Source organism: Zingiber officinale, chromosome 8A (genome assembly GCF_018446385.1).
Source record: "Zingiber officinale cultivar Zhangliang chromosome 8A, Zo_v1.1, whole genome shotgun sequence".
Lineage (NCBI taxonomy): Eukaryota > Viridiplantae > Streptophyta > Magnoliopsida > Zingiberales > Zingiberaceae > Zingiber > Zingiber officinale.
Window position 1 is genome coordinate 8,341,071 of NC_056000.1, and position 22,270 is coordinate 8,363,340.

The 22,270-nt window shown below is 41.9% G+C and overlaps 1 protein-coding gene across 1 annotated transcript; it reads right to left on the reverse strand.

The window, feature by feature from the left end:
- Nucleotides 1-17,694: 17,694 nt before the first annotated feature.
- Nucleotides 17,695-19,284, reverse strand: LOC122012264 (transcription factor JUNGBRUNNEN 1-like). The gene is made up of 3 exons (XM_042568743.1): nucleotides 18,921-19,284; nucleotides 18,502-18,821; nucleotides 17,695-18,194 (listed from the first exon to the last, which is right to left on the reverse strand). The coding sequence occupies exons 1-3, from the start codon at nucleotides 19,132-19,134 to the stop codon at nucleotides 17,760-17,762; spliced, it is 969 nt and encodes a 322-aa protein (XP_042424677.1). The 5' UTR covers nucleotides 19,135-19,284; the 3' UTR covers nucleotides 17,695-17,759.
- Nucleotides 19,285-22,270: the final 2,986 nt, after the last annotated feature.

The window sequence follows — 22,270 nt, forward strand, 5'->3', positions numbered from 1 at the left end:
ATAATTCTTGTACTCAATTGTGTGACATTTTATGAATTATTAGTTATTGCCCAACGAAAGCACTCTCATGTGCGGACCTTGGAGTAGGAGTCGACAAAGGCTCCAAACCAAGTAAAATTGATTTTGTTAGTGTTGTGTTTTCTGTTTACGCTACTTACTCGATAATAATTTTCAAAGATCGCTATTCACCCCCCTCTAGCGAACTTTACATTCCAACACTAACAAGAAAGAGGACTATGAGTCTCGAGCCTGTAGTAAGGCTAAGTCGCTAGCGCGGAGCTAGGAGTTACAGGCCTATTGTAAAGTGGAGTCGTTAGTGAGAGGCTAAGAGGGCTATAAATTTTGGGTCTGTTGTAAGGTTGAGTCACTAGCGTGAAGCTAGGAGTTCTAGGTTTATCATAAGACGTAGATGTTGGTGAGGGGCTAAGAGGGCTATGAGTCTTAGGCATGTCGGAAGGATGAGCCACTAAAGCAGATCTAGGAGTTTCGGGCTTGTCTTAAAGAAAAGCCTTTAGCAAGGGGCTAAGAGGGCTATGAGTCTTGGGCCTGTAGTAAGGCTGAGTCGCTAGCATAGAGCTAAAAGTTCTGGGCTTGTAGTAAGGTTGAGCTAGGAGTTTCAGGCTTGTTGTAAGGCAGATCCGTTAGTGAGGGGCTAAGAGGGCTGTGAGTCTCAGGTCAGTAGTAAGGTTGAGGTTAGTAGCGTATAGCTAAGAGTTTGGCCATGTTGTAAGATAAAGTCGTTAGTGAGAGGCTAAGAATACTGTGAGTCTTAGGCTTGTCATAAGGCTGAGTCACTAGCGAGGAGATAGATGTTCTGGATCTGTCATATGGCGGATTTGTTAGCAAGGGGTTAAGAGGGCTATGAGTCTCGGGCATGTAGTAAGGTTGAGTCGTTAGCGCAAGCTAGGAGTTCCGGGCCTGTTATAAGGCAGAGCCATTAATAAGGGGCTATGAGTCTCGATCCTATTGTAAGACTGAGTCGCTAGGACGAAGCTAGGAGTTCTAGGTTTTTCGTTAGGAGAAGTCGTTAGTGAGGGACTAAGGGGACTATGAGTCTCGGGCTTGTTAGAAGGCTGAGTTGCTAGAGTGAGGCTAGGAGTTCCAGGTCTGTCGTTAGGCAAAACCTTTAGCAAAGGGCTAAGAGAGCTATGAGTCTAAGCTAGGAGTTTTGGGTCTATCATAAGGCACAACTATTAGCAAGGGGCTAAGAGGGTTATGAGTCTTCGGTCTGTAGTAAGTCTGAGTCGCTATTGCTGAGCCAGGAGTTTCGGGCATGTTGTAAGGCGGATCCGTAAGCGAGAGGCTAATAGGGCTATAAGTCTTAGGCTTGTAGTAAGGCTAAGTCGCTAGTGTGGAGCTAAGACTTTTGGGCCTATCGTAAGGCGATTGTGAAAAATTGATAGGAAAGTGAAAGGCTATGATTTTTTTTATAGAGCATTAATATTACAAGGATGAATGACAAGAAAGGAAAAAAGATACTATAAGATCTTAAATATGTTGCATTCCAAAGCTACTTGAGTTCTTTTCTTTCTCTTGGACCAGCTGAGGGACGGACACTTCCGGTAAGGAGTGTACTACCTTCTCTAAGTCCTAAATTCTTCGTGCTTTTTTGAGGTTGATTTTAACCATCTCCATGTAACATTTGCGAGCGGCGCTCTGATAAACATTGAATGAGTCAACTCTATCTGAGACTAAGAACTTCAGCTTATGATGAAATGTGGAGACTACCACGTAGAATGACTTGAGAGCAGGTCTTCTAAGGATGACATTGTAAGAGGACAGAACATCGACCACTGTGAAGATGGTGCTCCGGGTTTGCGTTAAAGGTTCATTACCTAGCGAGAGAGGGAAGTTGATATGCCCTCATGACCTACAAATCCAACAAAGCAGTTGGCATGGGTCGTCGCTCCTCTCGGTCGATTTGCATTTGATCAAAAGCATTCTTGTACAATATATTCACTGAGCTTCCCATTGTTAGAGTGTATACTAAAAGCTTAGCTTTTGTAAACATTTATTTTTGAAATAAAAGAATCACATTGTTCAAATGTCTACATTTATTTGTTAAGTGTAGTTGTTCAATTAATTTATATTGTAGACAACATGGTGTGTGGTGTCACACACAGAAGATTGTGTTATCAGTTCTTTATAAATTATAAACAGTTGCTCACACTAAGATGGAAGGAATAAACCATTGGAATAGTCATAGTGTAATTAGGTATTAGTTTATCTTGACTAATAAATTACACTAATACACTCTAAGTGTATTGAGTAGGACCATTTAAGGTAAGTTCTTTTTATACTGACTTAATAAAAGAACAAGACCTTAGTTATTATAGAAGTGTGTGCTCTTAATCCTAATATAATAATAAGCACATATATTTAGTATTTATTTCTTTGACTTATCAAAGGGTGAGATTTAGCTCGATAAATCAATAGGCCCGATAAGTTGAGAAATGATATTCTTATAGTGTGTGTTGTTGATTATAGAAGGAAACTGTGTCCTAGTCATCAAGGTTGAGAATGCTCCCAAGAGGAGCTCATAAGGATTGTCATGTTAAACCCTGCAGGTGAACTTAGTCCGACATGACAATAAGGTTGAGTGGTACTACTCTTGGACTAAGATATTAATTAAAATGAGTTGTCAGTAACTCAATTAATTAGTGGGCATTCGATATCTTAAACACAGGGAGACTAACACACTCATAATAATGTTAAGTTCCGTTTACGATTCCTAATTTAATTTCTAAAGAACACAATAGGTTGTTTAGGAAAGGTTTGACACTTGTACAAAATTTTTGTACAGTGGAACCGGTACGATCTTCCTAGGACCAACCAACACTCATGCCCATGAATACTCTTGCCATGTTATAGTTAGATATAGTAGCACAGATCACTAAGGCATCATCATACGGAGTGACAACTCTTCTAAGTGTTGGGGCCTGAAGTTTATGAGAGGATCGTTCTCTCGGCCTTTGTTGGTGCCGACACTATATTCTCCAACCTTCGTCCATGAGTCTTCCATGCTTGATTAGAGTCTCCATCAGTAAAGCCACCTGAGATCATGTTAATGTTGCCTCAATGGGCAACATGGTCTTGACAATTTCAGCGATGATCTTGATGATTGTCTTGACAATAGTCTTGGTGATCATTACAACAATCTGAGGAGTGGAGCCAAGGTAGTTCTAGATCTCAGCTAGGGATCGAGTCGGCTCTATATAAGTTAGATCGATCTTCTGATTTGTCGTGATGAGTGTATTTGATGGATATATGCCTAATAGCAGTGGGTGAAGTTCTCCCACCTTGGTGCCACTCCCTTATGACACAGCTGACTTCTTCAGATAGCTACTAACACTCTTGAGTGTCGGAGCGTACGACTAGTGATAAGGTACAAAAATGGATCAACTTCTCCTGCGGCAATTGGCTTAGCTCGCAGATAGGAGAGCTAAGTCTATGGCTTGCACCGCTCATTTCTGTCTACGAGTTGGGACATAGTTGAGGAGTTGATGAGGGATCTTGTTCCCTAGTAGAGGCTGAAGAGGCTTCTTGTCCAACCAAGGGGTTGGGATGGCATAACTGTTACATGCAAGTTGAGCTTCTTCCAAGTGTATGTAGCCTTTCGTAGTTCGAGGAGGCTTTTTCACCAGGGATCTAAGGAAATCTCTATCTACCAGACCTTGGGAGAAGGTGCTAGTTAAGATGTCTGAAGGGGTTAATGGGGCATCCCAAATGACACGTTGAATCGCTGAATGTATTATCAAAGGATTCCCGATGCTTATGCCTCATGGTAAACATGTTAAGAGGTACCTTTTGATACATCTTGCTGCTAATGAATTGGTGCATAAAAGAAGTTTTGAAGTCGTCAAAGGAGATAATGGAAGAGGTTGGGAGCCGACTAAACCGTTGTTGGGCCGAGCCTGACAACATAGTCTGAAAGACTCGATACTTAACATCATCCATGTATTGATGCAGCAGAGAAGTATTCTCGAAGTGACATAAATGATCTTCCGGGTCCGATGACCCTATGTATTTTCCTAGTTGTGACTGCCAAAAATGGAGGCAATTCTTGTTCAAGGACTTCTCTAGAAAAGGTCGTTCCTCGGACACCTCCATTAGAGGTTGGAGCCTTTCCTTTGCGGTCACGAGGAGGCATCCCCCCTACTTGTGACTCAAGCAAATCTTCACTCGGTATGGTTGCACCCTCGTTGATTGAGACCATAATTGGCGAAACTCCCACGAAGGGTGGTGGCATCTTACCGGAGGAGTGGGCGCCTACTAAGGGAGGAGATACTCCCACTAGTGGTGGTTTTAGGAGTGGGTGTTGTTGCAGTATTTCTTGTGCCGCCTTAGAGATTAGTTGATTAATGTCTTCTTATGTCATGGTCACTGCTTCACTATGACTTTTCTCTCCTATGAAGTCGTGGTTGTTAGCAATTCTTCTAGTCTTAACCATGACCGCGTCTTAGCTCAAAGTTTCCCACAGACAATGCCAATTTGTTCCAGTCAAATACCGTAGATGGTCAAACTACCCGTCAATGAATGAGTGAACATGTGTGGTCTTCGTAGATTGTCAGTGAAGAGGATGAGGAGGACCTGAAACATACTTCGACAGAGAGTTAGAATGGTGTCAGAGAGATATCCCGACAATCCACTTCGATTAGAGCCGTCAATTTGGGTTAGACCCGTTGGGTTGGCCTGCCCCGTCAAACAATTTAATCGGGTTGGGTTGGAATTTTATCAACCCAAGTCCGTCGTGGGCCGACCCGCCTAGGCCTGCGACCGCGCGGGTCGGCCCGTTCGGACTTGGGTTGGCCCGCGGGTTGAAAAACACATGTAAGCTAAGTTTTAGGTCAATTTATTATCTTTCTTTGTTATAATTTTGAAATAAAAATAATACTTTTCATCCAACATAAGTACTCGTTTGTGTTTATTTATATTTAAAATACATGTTTATGTATACATTTAATTGTAGAAAACTTTTTCGAAGTAAAATGTTGAAGATATGAAATATTTTTTATTTTTTTTAAAAATTTTTGATGGACCCGCGGGTTGGCTCGCCAAACCCGTAACCCGCCTTAGAATGGGTTGGGTTGGAAATTTCCCAACCCGCCAAGTTGGCGGGTTGGCCCGCCCCGCCCCGCCAAATGGTGGGCCTGCCACGGGCCGACCCGCCCCGCCACAGGTTGGCCCGTCTAACAGCTCTAACTTCGATGCTCTAGTTAGAGTTTACATGAGGTATGAAGTTGTTGGAGAAGAAAGTGTGAGAGTTTGATATAACCCAAGAGAGTATGTGTGTGTGTATGTGAGAGAGAGAGAGAGAGAGAGAGAGAGAGAGAGAGAATCCTTTTGCACTTATCTCCTCTAGGGTTTATATAGCTGTCATAAGAGTATCTCCATATTAGACGTTGCATTCTCCTTCATCATCCTTGTATGAGCTAGTGAGGAGACCAGTTTTGACAACCATTAGCTACCTCTCTATCCACTAAGTGCCACGTATTTGAAGAAGGACATAGCGGACCAGATCTGACAATAACATAATTGCTTCTCCATTCACTCGGTGCCACTATTTTGGAATATTCATAATTGTTGTCAATGACCCAACATAGGGTGTGTGCCTAATATGTGGATGAGAAATAAGGTCAATGTTGGGTGGCCTTGAGGATAAACAAAATCAGCAACTAAGACCGAGACAAGGAGGATGTTGAAATATGAGGCCGAGTACTAGACGAAGTCGATGGCTGAGACCAAGTTTGGGATGGTGTTGGCGTCTGAGACCGAGTTTGGGATGGTGTTGGTGGCTGAGATTGAAGCCAGGACGACGTTGACGACTGAGGTCGAACCAGGTGCAATGTCGGGATTTGATATTGAGGCGTGAAGGATGTCGGCGACTAAAGCCCAGGAGAATGCTAGGATCTGAGACTGAGAAATGGATGATGTCGACGACTGAGGCTGGGACAGGGGCGATGTTGGCGATTGAAACTGAGACGTGGAAGATATTAGGATCCGTGGCCGAGATATGGATGATGTCACCGATTGACATTGAGACAGAGGCAATGCTAGCGATTAACACTGAGGCCTAGATGAAGTCAGGATCCTAGGTCGAGATATGGAGGATGTCAGGATTTGAGACTGAAACATAGATGATGTTTGGATCCTAGGCAAAGACGAGGATGCTAAGATATGAAATTGAGACATAGATAATATCATAATCTGATGCTCAGACAGAAAGGATGTCCGATTCCAGAGTTGAGACAGGAATGATATCGGCAACTAAAGTTAAGTCTTAATAGTTATCTTATCTTCAAATTTTATTCCTCGGAAATAATGTGTCGAGTAGATTCGATCAAACCATTTATCTCAACAGAGAGTGATTCTCTTTTGGTTAAGTTTGACCATCTTAATTTTTACTGACAGCACAATCTTGCTTTTAACCATACGAAATACGTGGGCCTACATACTTACTGTCACATTAATGAACGCGAGACACATTACATCATATTTAGTGCAGGTCAAATAGCGTTGAGGAGAAGTCAAAAGTCTCTGCCGAGAGACTCGGCAAACACCGTGTACTGCAGTGCCAAAAGAAAAGGTCCAACATTCAAGTTCAAACACTGTGCACGCCTAATTTTACAAAGAGTTATTGCAGCACAAACAAGGAAGGAAAATGCATGGAAACGGTGGCTGATGAACATTTTAGATTTTTCTACTAGCACCAGCATTTTTTACAGCGTTTCTCGCAAAAGGTTACAGTTAACAATGGCAGTCACAACAAGTTAAATGACTTGGAAAACAGACAGAAAATTAATTAAGCCCATTCCTATTGACAGCCAGCAAGTTAATTGTCTTAAATTGTACTAACTCTGGTAATATATTTCTCCATTGTTGATCGATCTCTTCAGACATAATTGAATCATTGACAAAAAGAAAATAAGTCTCTTTCTCTCTTCTTGATGATGTTAATCCTTCCAGGAAACAAGAAGTTTGAGGCACCATGCATAGGTCAACATTAATCGCCAGTATCATTAATGGATGATCAGATTTATCTTACTCTTTTAACTTTCAAGTTTACTAACTTTACTCGAACATGTAGCGTCATCAAACGTAGCATTCTTGAGCAATCATTCGTCTAATCAAACAAGATCATAAATAGGTAAGCAATCACCATCTTCATAATGGTTGTCTAGCACAGCTTCCACATCTGTCATTCGTTACTGGCTCTGAAACATCAAGGATCACAAGTCACCTATTTTTTCCTGTAATGGGATCACAAGGAAATGTCGACTAGCCTGAATAATGCAAATCCAATTCAGGAAAGAACCGAAAGAGTTGAGACCACAAGATCAATTACAGACATATTGTAAATCTTCTGGTACCAAGAATATAATGTAGTGGGAAATTGAATGTGTAGTACCTCTCATGTTTAATCTCATGTTGATGCCTTCAACATTTTCTTTTGTACTCTGCCGGATCACCACAAAATCAATAAGCCAAACACGTTCATATATCACTTTATCGAAATGAGATCCAAATTTGCAAAAGACTCCTTGAGTTCTTTAATGATGGAAAAAGCTTCTCATATATGATACAAATTTGTGGGCATTGAAACAGTATGTATAAGAGGATCTTCAATTTGTTCAACCACCCGCATTTCCTCCTTCATTGCCACCCTTATAGCCTTGAAATAGAGCTAAATGACACAATTTATTCATGGGAAGCTAGTTCAAACTATTAGAAAAAGTTTAATGGGAGCTATCTTGGTCAGCACAGGGTGGTGGCTGAAGATCCACGCACTAAGTGTCCTTAAAGACTAGTACATTTGCTTAATGCCACTATTGAAAAGGCAGGTTCGTGGACATGAACTTGTTTAGGCCACTGTACTGTTAGGTGGTATTCAATGATCCTCTAAACTGCTGCCTAAAGCAACGGCGCAACTGGTTATCACTGGTTTATCGTACAACTTAATAAATCATGTTAGGACTGGCTTTCACCGAAATTAATACACAATGTTCCAGTTAAATATCATGGATGGTCAAGCCATCCGTCAACAAATATACTGACATGTTAGTCTTCTGAAAATTATTGGTGGGGGTGATGAGAGGACCTGAAAGACACTTCAAAAGAGGGTTAAACTGACGCCAGAGAGAACTCGGCAGACCACTCAGACGCTCAAATTAGGATTTACTTGAGGTAGTATACAGAAAGACAAATGTGGAGAAAGTGGAGAAGGAGAAGAAAACCTTGAGGAGTTGTCAAGAGTTTATATCCTTTGCACTTATCCTCTTTAGAGTTTATATAACTATCAGAAGAGCATTTTCACATCACATATGCTCTAGACGTCGCACGCTCTTCCATTATTATTATATACATTCAGAAGGAAATTTGACAATTGTTATTTGTTTTTCCATTCATCGGGCGTCCCGTGTTTGTAGGAGAACATCTAGAGGACCAAATCTGACAACCTCTTATCTATCTCTCCATTCGTCTGGTTTCATGTGTCAAGGAATATTCATAATTGTTGTCGGGAAAAAAAACAACCTTGTTTGGGGCGCATAAAGAGGAGGCTTAATATCAAGACGGATTATGAAATAACATTGATGTTGAGTGACTTTGTGAGTAGTAGATACCGACGGCCTAAGCCGAGATCTAAATGATGGTACCCGAATCTGAGACAGACAAGAGAGGTGTCAACAGCCTAGACCAATCGAATGATGGTACCGAGATCTGAGACTGAGACGTGAGTTACGTAGGTGATTTAAACTTGGGTGATGTCGGTAAGAAACGGAAGATGTTGGCAACTGAGATCGAAACATTTGTGACCTCAAGATTATGAGACTCAGCTGCAAGAGATGTCAATGAGCATCAGGGTCGGGAGTTGAGGCATGGAGATTGTAAGGGTCACTTTCTCTCTTCTTGATGACTTCAAACATCCAGGAAACAAGAAGTTTGAGGCACCATGCATAGATCAACATTAATCGCTAGTATCGTTAATTGATTAACTCCGATTTATCAAACTCTTGACTTTCAAGTTTCCTAACTTTACTCGATCACGTAACGTGATCATAACATTCTTGAGCAATCATTCATCTAATCAAAGAAGATCATAAATAGGTCCCCACGGGCTACAGGCTAAATCCTTTAGTCCATTTTTTCTGAACTAGAGAAGGTGTCTCTGCATACATTGATGGGGAGTTATGGCCTCCACCTATTTTATAGGCGGGGGCCATTACTCCCCACCAATGCATGCAAGAGTGACCCTCTCCTAGTCCGCAAAAAGCAGACTAGAGGATCTGTGCTCCACGAGCTGACGCGGTTGATTCATGTAAGTGTGTTGTTATCAATAAGCCCGGAGTAGATTCCTAATAGGTACGGAATGTCCCGCTAGTTGCCTCAACCCTTCCTAATTGCATACGTTGTTGTTGTTGGATGAAATCTCTCGTGACTAACTCCTTGCCAAACAGTGGGGGCCACCCTAGGGGGGCAGCTGATATGACGGTTTCACTTTTTTATTGTCAAAGAAGATCATAAATAATCCTCATGAGCTGACATAGTTGGTTCATATAAGGGTATTGTTGTCAATAGACCTGGGATTGATTCTCAACGGATGCGGAATCCCCCATTGATTGTCTCAACCCCTCCTTAAATTCTCTGTTGTTGCTGGATGAAGCCCTTGTGAGTTACTTCTCTTCCAGACAGTGGAGGACCACCCTGAGGGACTGTTGAGATGACGGTTTCATCTTTTGTAGCCAAAGAAGATCATAAATAATACAAAAGGTCACTGTGATAGGACAAATGCCTCTCGTGATTTATTCTCTTTCAGAGAGTGTGAGCCTGCCAAGGTGACACTTCACCATTTACCCTAAAAGAAGATCATAAATAGCAATCACCATCTTCATAATGGTTGTCTAGCTAGCACAGCTTCCACATCTGTCATTTGTTATTGGCTCTGAAACATAATGATCACAAGTTACCTAATTTTTCCTATAATCTTCAGCTATATATGGAATAATATCAGTGGTCCCATACCTTAAGTCCACATCAAAGAGCTCTTTAACATCCATTTTAGGCCAAAAATAGTGGGATCACAAGGAAATGTCGAGTAGCCTGAATAATGCAAATCCAATTCAGGAAGGAACCATGAGCTGAGACCACAAGATCAATTACAGGCATATTGTAAATATTCTGGTACCAAGAATGTAGTGGGAAATTGAATGTGCAGTACCACCTCTCATGTCCAATCTCATTTTGATGCCATCAACAATCAAATCCATTTACACTTGACAAACCAGAAGCTAATTATTTTTCTTAAAAAAAAAGAACTTTCTGGGGCATAGAGAGGTCTGTAAGAGTAATGAATCCTAACTCAACCAATAAGTTAAAACCTACAAATTTGATTTTGTTCCTCATGTGTGTTGGGACCGATAACGTCGATCGATTCGCTTCGATCGTGTTCGTCATTCATTGTGCTCGTCAACAAAGAATTAAAACGCAACAAAAAATATAAAATAAACATAGAAATAAAACACAACCACAAGACTTCAATTTTATGTGTTTTGGAACTCCTAATTTCTACTCCATAGCCTAGAGTTCTAATGATAACATTACTATTTTTTCTCCTTCTCGGATATCTTCTAGAGGCATATAAATCTATTCTTATAAAGCAACACAAAGCAAAGACAACGATACAAATAAAAATGAGTGCAACTGAAATAAAAGGTTACGCTAATAGAACGACTTTGAGCACTTTTGGTTGCTTTAGATTTGTCATGTGAGAATTTAGAATGCAGTAGCACTTCCTCAAAACTCTAAGAATTGGTGTTCAAAATCCTCTTTTATAGAATTAGTGTCGTGATTGGAAATCGCCTAACAATCGACTACTTGTTTCCATTAGTCAATTGTTCTTCTAGAATTCGAATGTTGCAACTGTAAACCAACTCTTCCAACTCAGCATTGATTACAACAGTCGACTGTTATGCCTTATCGACCAATTGTTGCATCAACAATCAGAGTTCCCAAATCAATTTAGAAACTTTATATGCATTGTAACAGTATCATAAGTCAAATGATAAACCACATCAATCGATTGATCACACCGTAAATTCTTTTAAACCCCCCTAAAACTCTGAAGTTGAGGAGTTTATCAATTGATTTCTAGTCAATAACGGTCGACTGATACCTTTGTTTCAATATTATCAGAGTTGAATCCTCACTCTACCTAGTATATCACTTCTAGCGCAATGATCACTGCAAAATTAATAAGCCACACACGTTCATATATGACTTCTAGCGAAATGAAGTCCAAATTTGCAAAAGACAGATTAAAGGGAGCTATCTTGGTCAGCACAAGGTGGTGACTGAACATCCACGCACTAAGTGGCCCTTAAAGACTAGTACATTTGCTTAATGCCACTATTGAAAAGGCAAGTTCGTGGACGAAAAGAACATGTTTGAATCACTGGTAAGTGATATCCAGTTATCCTCTAAACTGTTGCCTAACAACTGTCGAACTGGTAATCACTAGTATCGTACAACTTGATAATCATGTATATTAGGAGTGGCTTTCGTTGAAATTAATACACAGGTAATGTATTTACTGGGTTTTCTCATTTATAACAGGAATCTTCATTTGGAGATAAAGAAGATAACATTCATCTTAAACGGTTCAATATAGGTATTTTATCATACACAGCAGTCTTTTATATGGGGAGATTAGATACCCAATGAGATATTTTACACATGTTAAAAATTGATCTCAAAATATATTAGAGCAACCATCCATATAATTATCAACTATACCAATCCATTGGGCAACATACATCTTCATTTGTAACCTACTTTGGTTAACATCACTACGCAACACATTGGTCATAATTGGTTCACTTTGTAAGATCATCTTTATCAACAATGATCCCGTTGGGAAGCGATGAGGATGGACTGTCAGTGTTGTGGCTTGCAAATTGACTGCTCCAAGAACTCCTGAGAAGAGAAGTAAATTGCCAGTAAGCAGGCGGTCTTTGGTGCAACTACTCCGATGATCAAGTCAGAACAATGATAGTGCACAAAACAAGTAGCAACAAAGAAGAAGAGATGTGTAGGTGTGTGTGTGCGTACCTGTTTCAATGGAGGACACTCTTTTATAATATCCATCACAATTTCTACATTAATGAGACATTATCCTACAATCAATTAATCTGTCCCATCATTATTCTTATATTGCATCCATCAATCGCATTAGGTTATAGGTGGTGTAAATATTTGTACATAGATACGATCCTCTGACAAATCTATGTGTTGTATTAATGGTAGTAATTGGGCTCTTGGGTCGAGAGGCCTCTTGGGTTGCTAGCTAGAAGATGGGCTTCTCAGGAAGCCTATTTATGTATATGGCATAGCTCGGCCTTAGCGATATACTCAAAGAAATCAAGGTTTTATGGGCGGCCTAGCAAGTCAACATTGACTCTTTTAGGACTCGTCCAATCGACAAGTCTGATCGGAAGGGAAGGGAGCTAAGTTCCGAGTGTGTCCAATCTAAGCTGGGAATGAGAACTACAGAGAACCTGTCCGATTGGGAGTGTCAATCAGGGGAGAAGGGAGCTAAGTCCCAAGTGTGTTCGATCCAAGCTGGGAATAGGGCCCATAAAGAACTTTTCTGATCAAGAGTGTTGATCGGGGGAGAGGGGAGCTAAGTCCTGAGTGTGTCTGATCCAAATTAAGAATGGGACCTACGAAGAACCTATCCGATTGGGAGTGTCGATCGGGGTAGAGGGGAGCTAAGTCCTGATTATGTCCTATCCAAGCTGGGAATGAGGCCTACGAAGAACCTATCCGATCGGAAGTGTCGATCGGGAGTGTGGGGCCTTTCTAGGCTAGCTATTTAGCTTTATGATTGACCGTCGACTTTGATCGTCACCTATAAAGCTCATTAACCTCTTTTCCAGCCCCGGGGCAGGGTGTCATGGTTAGGTCCTCCAGTGATAAATCAAGGATCTAAATGCGGTATATTCTTGAGAATTTTTCTCCTTAATGAGTAGCAAACCTAGATTTGACGTTACTTAACCTAGTTAATCCTTTTTTACTTCCATTTTTGCCTCTGGAGATAGGGTATCATAGTTAGACCTTTCAGTGATAAATCAAGAATCTAGAGTTTGAGATTCTAATGGGTAGTAGACCTAAGAAAAATGTGGAACCGCCATTAAACATAAATTTGAATAATCATCAAGAAAGATGAGTTACTCTCAGTAAAGTCGATATAAATGTTTCCCTTATATACTAGTCATTATTCCAAAGGCTAGCAGTCATCCATGATTTATCTTCTCCGTGTTGGTCCTGAGACAGATTGATGGGAACGCTGAAGATAAACGTATTCGTCTTTTGCCACCAAGAAAGATGAGCTAGGACAAGCCAAAGGACTGCTATTTGTGGGAGTAGTGGTGGGGCCTTAGTTACTGCTGAGTGCCCATGAAAGTGTGAGGACTTGCGGCGGAGAAGGGAGGGAGGACGGAAGGAAGGAAGGGAGAAATGACGAACTTACGAAGGCCGTTCGGCGGCGGCGGCGATTGGGTCAACATTCGGCTCCTGGCATCTGCCCACATCAGAAGAGACCTACCTTGTTTGGCAGTCGACACTCGACAGAGCCGCGTCTGGCCACGAACGAGTCTCGTACAAGGTCCAGGTTCATCCTTCACGACCCTGGTCTGCTACATGACAAGAACACCGTAGCGCCCGTGGCTGCTAAGCAAAATTCTGAATTGTACCCGAACAGAGAATCTTGGCTAAGAACTCCCCACATCAATTTTTTTTTTATTTTTTTTATTTTTTTTTATTTTTTTTATTTTTAGGTTTTTGATTATTTCAATTAAATTTTGACTTTAAGATTTAAAAAATAAGTTATAGTATTAAATAAAAATTTAAAATTCAAAAGTATTTTAAATGCGCATGAAGTGTGCGACGTAATAGGTGTCGCATATCAAAACTTATATGTACCTGGCCTTCGCTCCTGGCTCAGGCCTTCGCTCCCTGAGGTAGTACTCAGCTAAAATGTACCTGGCCGAGTGGCTCAGGCCTTCGCTCCCTGAGGTAGTACTCAGCTAAAATGTACCTGGCCGAGCGGCTCAGGCCTTCGCTCCCTAGCGACCAACGGAGATCTGCATTAGCTCCCCACTCCCGAACACCCGTGGAGTTAGGAGAACATAAGACACTCTTCAGAATACAAGGCAATAACCTCCCTCTATCATCCTGAACAGCGCAGGGTTTTGGTTTCCCATCCTGCCATAATAGTATGCAGCCCGGCCGAACAGCTCGGGGTCTTCGTGATACCCTTCCCGGCCGACCGGCTCGGGGCTTTGTACATGAGCTTGACTCCTCGCATGCCAGGCCAGTCCACGCCTTGTTTGGGCTGAGGTGAGTAAACGCGAGTGAACAATCAATAAGGGGAAGGACAACTTCAAATATTGTCGGAAATGACTGGGGTATGTGACGAGTGTTGTCACAATAAAATCGTAAGGTCGATCCCCGGGGCAGCTGGGGAATAAATCCTCTATCCCCGTATTACACCCCGTCTGTCACATGCTCGCTCGGATCTGTCTGGAAGCTGAGAAAACGAACCTGCCGGTGTGACGTGTCTGGAAGGTTGACCGCATCCCCATGACCCGGTTGATGATCTGTCCGCTGCGTTGACCAAGTCGTCTGAAGTCCTCCTCCGGTCAACTGTACCTGTATCCAGCGACCGGGTTCCCCCGGTCTCTGGTACCTCGGTGCTCGAGGCGAATCCCACAAATGTATGAGTAACCAGACAATAACAGAATAATAGTAAAATAAACAGATACCGAGTACGAGAACGTACCCTGGCCCAGGGGGGCGCCCTCGGATGGATGAGTGAGCTGGTCATGTCGCCAATCGAGTCGTAGCAGCCCGGAACGATACAGCGGCTCACAGGCCGGCACACGGCACGCAGGCCGGATAATACGAATGACTAACGAGCATAATAATGGCACGAACAATGAAATACATCGGCCCGATGGCCGGATCCACATCGGCGGGCTGCCAAGGGCGACTATGGCGATGGTTTGGAGGTGGTATTCGCCGTGATCGCCGGCACCCACCACGGGAAGTGTAGGCGACAGTGGCGGAGGTGTCGGATGTTTCTGGAGACGCCGGCGACGGCTGTGGCAGTCGCCGGAGGCGGCCGTGGTGACTGGAGACGCCGGCTGCTGTTGGAGGAGGCGATACTGGAGGGGGAGGCGGCGCTGGAGACGCCGGCTGCTGCTGGAGGAGGCGACACCGGAGGGGGAGGCGGCGCTGGACGCCATACGCGACGGCGGTGCTCGGTTCTCTCCCTGGCAGCGGTGAAAACGCCCTCTCCTAGGCGGCGTCGATGGTGTGAGACCGGAGGAAGGGGGTAGAGGAGAGGAGGATAACTCCGGCGGCTTCATCGGCCGCCGACGAAGGGCTGGCGGCGGGCTCCCTTTCCTCTCACGAACAGAACCCTCTTCACTTTCTCCCTGGCGGCGCCCCTCCTCCAAAACGCGAGGCCTCCTCTCCCCTAAAGAAACCTAAACATTCAATTATCTAAATGCCCTTTGACCTCCCCTTAATTTCTCCCATGTCACATTCATATCCGGAACAGATGATATTAGAAAGTATGTATTTTTTGATCTTTATATAAGATTAAGTGTATTATTTATTTTTATCAATTTAATATTTGATATAAAAATTAAATTAATTTTTTATGAGAAAAATTTAGTTGGAGTCGTTGTCATGTCAAATTCATATATTTAATTAGCTAATTAAAACTGTTGAATATTTCTCTGCTTTGTGGAAAAAATATCTTTTCTCCCACCCGTATCCTTTCTTTCTCATCACTTACAAATATCGGCGAGCTAGATCAAATGATATGGTTGAGTAGAACTATCAGCACAATTAAGGATGACGTATATGGATTGAAACGACTTTAATTTATACATCTGATAGTGCACTTCTGGAATCTCTCATATTAATATAAAAACGCACAAATTAAAGGGCGTTTTTAAAAACTATTTGTCGCTCTACTTTAATTTATGATAGCACTTTATCCCGGTACATTTACCATTTCAGCCTTAGTACAATAGTGACTCAGCAGAGATTTTTTGGTCCGTAAATTATGGATCAGGAGATGGTCCACTATTGAGGACACATGATTTAGATGGATCACATCTTTAAATAGGTAGGATTCATTCAAATCAACGGTCTAAAAAAATAAATCATCCCTTAGTCCACAAATTACGGATCAAGGACCCGTCCTCATAGTGACTGGGTCATATGCATGCATGACATACACACTCTTAGTTATATTTCCTTCTAAATCTTGATTTAGAATTGCATTATAATAATTATAATTTTATAATTGGTACAATTATAAAATTATAATTGTAGTATTTATATAGTAATAATTACTACAGCTATAATAAGTATAATTATAATTATAATAGTTAATAATCGTAGCTGCTATTATTATATTATAAAATCATATAAAAGCTACACCATATGAAAAAAAACTTTAATAAAGATCATCAAGTCCTTTTATAACCTTCGAAAAGGATATTATTTTAATATAAGACTATTATAAATCAAGAAATTAATATGATATATGCATCTTTGAGTTCCTTTTAAATAAATTAATACGACTCTGGACCATTAAGTTTATTTTTGATAAACTAATCTGATTTCGAGTCGAGAAAATAATTTAATGTGTACATCTTTGAATTATTTTATGATAAACTAATTTAATTTTGAATTAATAAACTAATTCGATCTGTGCATATTCGAGTTCGTTTCTAATAAATCAATCAGAGTCTAGGTCTAGAAACTAAATTGGTATGTACATCTTTGAGTTCGTTTCTAATAAATAAATCAAAAATTATCAAAAATAATAATAATTAATGTTCAGAGCTTCCAAAAAAACTCTAAATGATATTTTTTTAATTCAAAATTTAGTCAGTAAGAATTTCATTCGATAATAAACATAGAGTTCTAGACAAGTTTTAATTTTAAAAAATATCTCGTTCTGATATTCGAAGAAAAATTATGATGTTTGAAAGTTTACTTTATTGTTCTGGTATTATTAATCATTCTCAATTATAGTTCTAGCAATAATGATTCTATAACTATTATAGTTATATGACAGCTCAATAATTATAACAGTTATAATTTTATAGACATTGACAATTTAATGGTAACAAATATGATATTGCAATAGCTACAGTTATAAAGCAGCTACGAGTTATATAATTATCCTAAACACTGATTTAAATGGGAAAATTAGAAAAAAGTAATAAAAATAAACTGTTACTTTAGGATGAATGACAAATGCGTTATTTTTTAGGGATGAAACACCCTCTCGATAATAAATTAACTCCTTTTAACGATCCGTTAAAAAAAAGAACGCCCTTATATTTTTTTTCCCCCAAAACTAAATACAGTAGTAAAACAATATATTACTTTTTGTCTTCCATAGCCCATAGTGTCGCTGGAGAAGCTAAGAAGAGACAAGAAAATCTTCAAACGCCATCGGCTACACTGGCCAAAAGGCCAAGTTGTTGCCCATCTTAATCACATTAATGGAGAGATCTAAATGCTGTCAGCAACCACTGCAGATATTTGTATTTTTTAAGTGAAAGGATAAATTAATTTATCGCAAGTGGGATGGAATACAATGACACTGGATATTCTCAAATCAAACCTTTTTTTTTTAAGTAAAAAAAAAAAAAACAGGAGGTTTTCGTTTGTTATTACACGACGACGTCATCCATCACGCTATTGTATGAATATCCACAATTATTTTCTAAGGAAAAGTTTTCGTCCGCCAGGAACTCAGCGATCCTTCCGAGCTCCTCCCAGATGGTGTCTCGCTCGAAGTCGATCGAGTCGGGGCTCTGCTCCAAGCTCGGGCAGAGCGGGGGAGATTGATCCGACTGGGCCCCGCCGACATCGTCCACGTTCGCCACTTGGTTGTTTTCTTGGTAGTAGTTCTCGACCTGCAGCAGGTCCTCCACCGGAGACCCGCCAGCGGAGGAGCTGCAGCACATGTAGTCGTCCGGGTCGAAGCAGTTGGTGATGCTGCTGGATTCCGGCGGCGATTTCGTCGGCGTCGATGTCCTGTAGCTGTTTGGTTGCTTTTTGTACGAAGCGCTTCGCTGGAAGATTCTGCAGATCGTCCACACCTCCTGGAAAAATGATGAATTCTTGTTCAGTTTCGATAGTTTTGCCAAAGTTTTTTAATTGAAGATGATTAACGAGTTGAAATTAATTAGGCGAGTCGGCATTTTAGTTTAATCAGGTGAGACATTTTTGTTGACGGTTGACTGTGGGATTTTTTGGACTAACACCGCCTTTCATGATTCGAGGATCGATTCAATGAATCGCTTTCCAGAACAGTTCAAAGTCCACACTGAACCCTCTGGATCTCGGACTCTGGCGCAATTCATTTTCGTTAAAATATCCGCAAAGGAGAGATTTTTCCGGGGAGCTTACCGCTTCTTGCGTGCTTGCGGTGTTCTTGGAGGCGGCGGTGGCTGTACCAGCGCCGCCAGCGTTGGATTTACCGCCGGTGGGAAGGCGGAACTCGTGCATCATCCAGTCCGTCTTGGTGCCCTTCCCGGCGTGACCGCGGTAGTAAACCAGCGACTTCTTGAGGCCGATGCATTGGCCGGAGGCGTGGATCGGCCGGTCAATTCCGGTAGCCTTCCAGAAGCCGCAGCCGGTGACCCGGTTCGGACGGACGCTGTTCCGGTACTTCCTTCCTCGCCGGCAGAAGAAGTACCACTCCTTCTCCCCTGCCGTCGTCATCATCTCTGCTCGCCAAAATTAAAAAGAAAAGAAAAAACACAATCAATCATCTAAAAACACTTTATCTAAACCGATCACAAGGATCATCAATCTTAAGCAATTACTTGGTAAATCCCAAGGCTCGTGCTTGTAGATGTCCATCTCCTTGATGATCTCAATACTGAGCCGCTTCTTCTCCACCTTCCGCCGGAGGTAGAACCCGACGAGCTCCTCGTCGGTGGGGTGGAATCTGAATCCCGGAAGCATTGCGTCGTCCTCCTCCACTTCAGCTGCCGGCGCCGGCGCCTCGTGATCCTCTGCTCTCTCCACCTTCTTCATCTTCCTCTTCTCTTGAATTTCTTCGGTTGAATTCCTTCGTATCAAAGTGGGAATCAGCTAGGGAGATAAAAACATAAAAGGATCTTTCTCCGAGAAGGAAATCAGGATGATGGAGTTACTAAGCTCTGCCCTCCCTTATATATATATATATACGATGGTTCCTCACCATGGACTTCTTCAAAGTTGATCAACGTACATAAAGAAAATAAAAATAACAAATTGAATCGGGAGAGATGCATGAAAGCGACATTATTATCATTTTTTTTAACCCGATTAATCTATTTCCAAAGATAAATCTTGAAAGCGCATTGTTACTGTCCAGAAGACGGGGCCGATGACGAAAGTAGGAGCGTTGACGGAGGAGTATTATGCTATAGGACACGAAAATACGTGGCAGGTTGTAGGTCTTCGAACGGATCGCTAAGGGGAGATGCTTTCATTAGGTAAAAGAAGGTTTTGTAGTTTATACGAGGTAGAGTATCATAATATTTTTTTTATGAATAATTATTAATTTTTTATAAATAGTTATGATTTTTTTTTTTTGCCGCATCGTTCCATGGCAATAGTCATTGGGGTCGATCAATATTAAATTGAAAGTTATGCCTATGAGAAATTAGGATTGAACCTTGAAGATCCGATTGATACTTAGATCGATCGGTATCAGATTGAGAGTTGTGTGTCGTGAAAAGTAATGGGCTGAGCCCTAGGGTCTAGTCGACACTTGAACCGCCTGGGAGGAGTATGAGATCTATGCCTATGAGAAGTGAGGGGCTAAGTCATGGGGTACGATCGATGCTTAGGTCGATCGGGAATAGACTTGAAGTTGTGTCCATGAGAAGTGATGGGTTGAGCCCTGGGGTTCGGTCGTCACTGGGTCTCCCGGTAGGAGATTAGAAGTTGTGCCCATGAGAAATAATGGGTTGAGCCCTGGGGTTCGGTCGACACTTTAGCCGATCGGGAGCAGACTGGGAACTCTTCCCATGAGAAGTAATGGGCTGACCCTGAGTCTGGCCGACGCTTGGGCCGACCAGGAGCAGACTGGGAGCTCTGCCTATGCGAAATGATGGGCTAAGCCCTAGGGTCCGGCCGACGCTTGGGTCGCTCGAGAGAAGATTGAGAGTTGTGCCTATAAGACGGAGAGTCAAGTCCATGAAGAAATGATTTGTTTGGATATGTACTCTCCGACCTTAATTGCCACCTCTTGACTTTTGACGGTCACATCCCCTTGACTATTGATCTCACACTATTCCTAGGGCCACCCATTATATGTCATATCACAAACTTCCCTTTCAAGTCTAGTCGAAGGAGATTCATGACCGATTGACTAGACTCGAGTCCAACCGTTGTTCTACAATTCAATTGGGCGATAACTCTAATAGTCTTTCCTCAATATTACTAGTAATTATCTTTTTTGAAAAAGTGCTTGTCAATAGTTTTAAATGCAAGGTAGGGCACCGGTGATAGTGTATTAGTGCAATTATTTGATTGTTTCGTCCATTATAAATGTCGTTTTACGGGCAATTATCATGTGTCTTACCAACTTCATTTTGATGCAATGGTTAACGTACGCCTTTTCATATGAATTTTAAATAGTAATTCGCCTCCCCAGATCTGATGGTTACCCTCAACAAGGCCATTTTAATTAGACGATTCAAGCTTTAAAGCACCCTCAGGGCCCTCATTAAAACTCTAAGTGCTGCAGAACACAATCTATTCGCATTTTGTCTCTTCAACTTTCAGCTCCAATGATTCTTACAGCTTGCGATCCTTTCCCTAAGACCTCCCTCGTAAGTGTTCTTTCTTGACCTTTCCCCCCTCTCTTTCGCTCTTCGATGGCTCAAGAAACTTTCGCTTCCTGGTATGTCACCTTCCATTTTGATTTTGATAGTTGTGACCTCGAGTTGGCCCGGATAAACCTAGAGATTCCCAAGACCTTCCGTATTCGCATTCCTGACACTCAAGATCGCCCTCATAGTCCTCCTCCTAACTTTGTCAAGTTTTTCAAAGATCAGCATCAGGCGAGTCTATGATTTCCCATCCCCCAATTCTTCCCTGAGATAAGTCAATATCTCCATATTCTACTTTCTCAATTCACTCTCAATGCCTTTCACGCGATATATGACATGACAATCTTATGTTGTCTATATGATATCCCCTTGTCCCCTCATACTTTCCATCATTTCTATTACCTAAAGAAGTCGGAGACTGGGGTCTTTATGGTCCAATCTAGACCTAAGGCAGTTTTCTTTCAGAAAATGCCTTCCTTGAACAAGAGATGGAAATCCCACTTCTTTTTCATCCAAGCACCTGACCCCATACTTTGGTAGATCAAGTGGTGAGCTGATCTTCCTTTTTCTTCTGAGTTAGAAGACCATCAACATGCACTTGCATGCACTACTGCTTCGGAGAAATTGGCAGATGTGCAATTCTATACCTCACTACTATGAGAAAGCCTTCTTTGCTTGTTTGGACTGAGTCCCGTCTGAACAACACTTTCCTCCTCCTTTGGTAAGCCTAGGTAACTTTGCCCATACATTCTCACTACTTGAGGCCCTTTGTTTTTTTGAGCAGAGGACATCATGTTCAGGGCCTATGCCCTTGATTCTCTACAGTTAGGGAAGTGTGTATAAGTGTTGCTTGGATATTTCTTATTTCTCTTACCTTCTGGGAGCAGAGATGTTTATATAGCCTTGCTTGGAGAACCTGGAAGGATTCCAAGCGCCTAGAATGAGATAATATTTTATCCCCGACGGAACGGCATGTGCTACATCAAATTTGGCTAAGAATTGGGTTCTGGGTGCCCGGAGTCCGGGCGTCCTGAGCACCAGAAATCATCTTTTGCTGATTTTTGGTCCCGGTCTGCTGCTTCGGTTCCGCTTGCATCGGTCCGGGTCTTCCACTCTGGCGCCGTTCGCTTGGAAGATTTTGACCATCCGAAATAGGGCTCACCCGAATCCAACTTCCGGCCTTCTCCTCGAGCAAGCTTCCGCTTTGGCTTCTCGTCCCTCGGATTCGTTGCATGCTTCCTTTTCATCCGCCAGCATACTCTTCTGCAGCTTTTCGTCTCTCAGACAACTGCATCTTTTGCTCCTCGAGCTATCTTCTACTCTGACTTCTCGTCCCTCGGAAACACCAC

Bases quoted from the DNA above. Each gene is read 5' to 3' on its own strand.
- LOC122012264 (XM_042568743.1), bottom strand. From the start codon at position 19,134: ATGAAGAAGGTGGAGAGAGCAGAGGATCACGAGGCGCCGGCGCCGGCA. The intron at 18,822-18,920 runs GTAATTGCTTAA...TTTGGCGAGCAG, and splicing joins CGAGCCTTGGGATTTACCAA to AGATGATGACGACGGCAGGG. The intron at 18,195-18,501 runs GTAAGCTCCCCG...TCATTTTTCCAG, and splicing joins CCGCAAGCACGCAAGAAGCG to GAGGTGTGGACGATCTGCAG.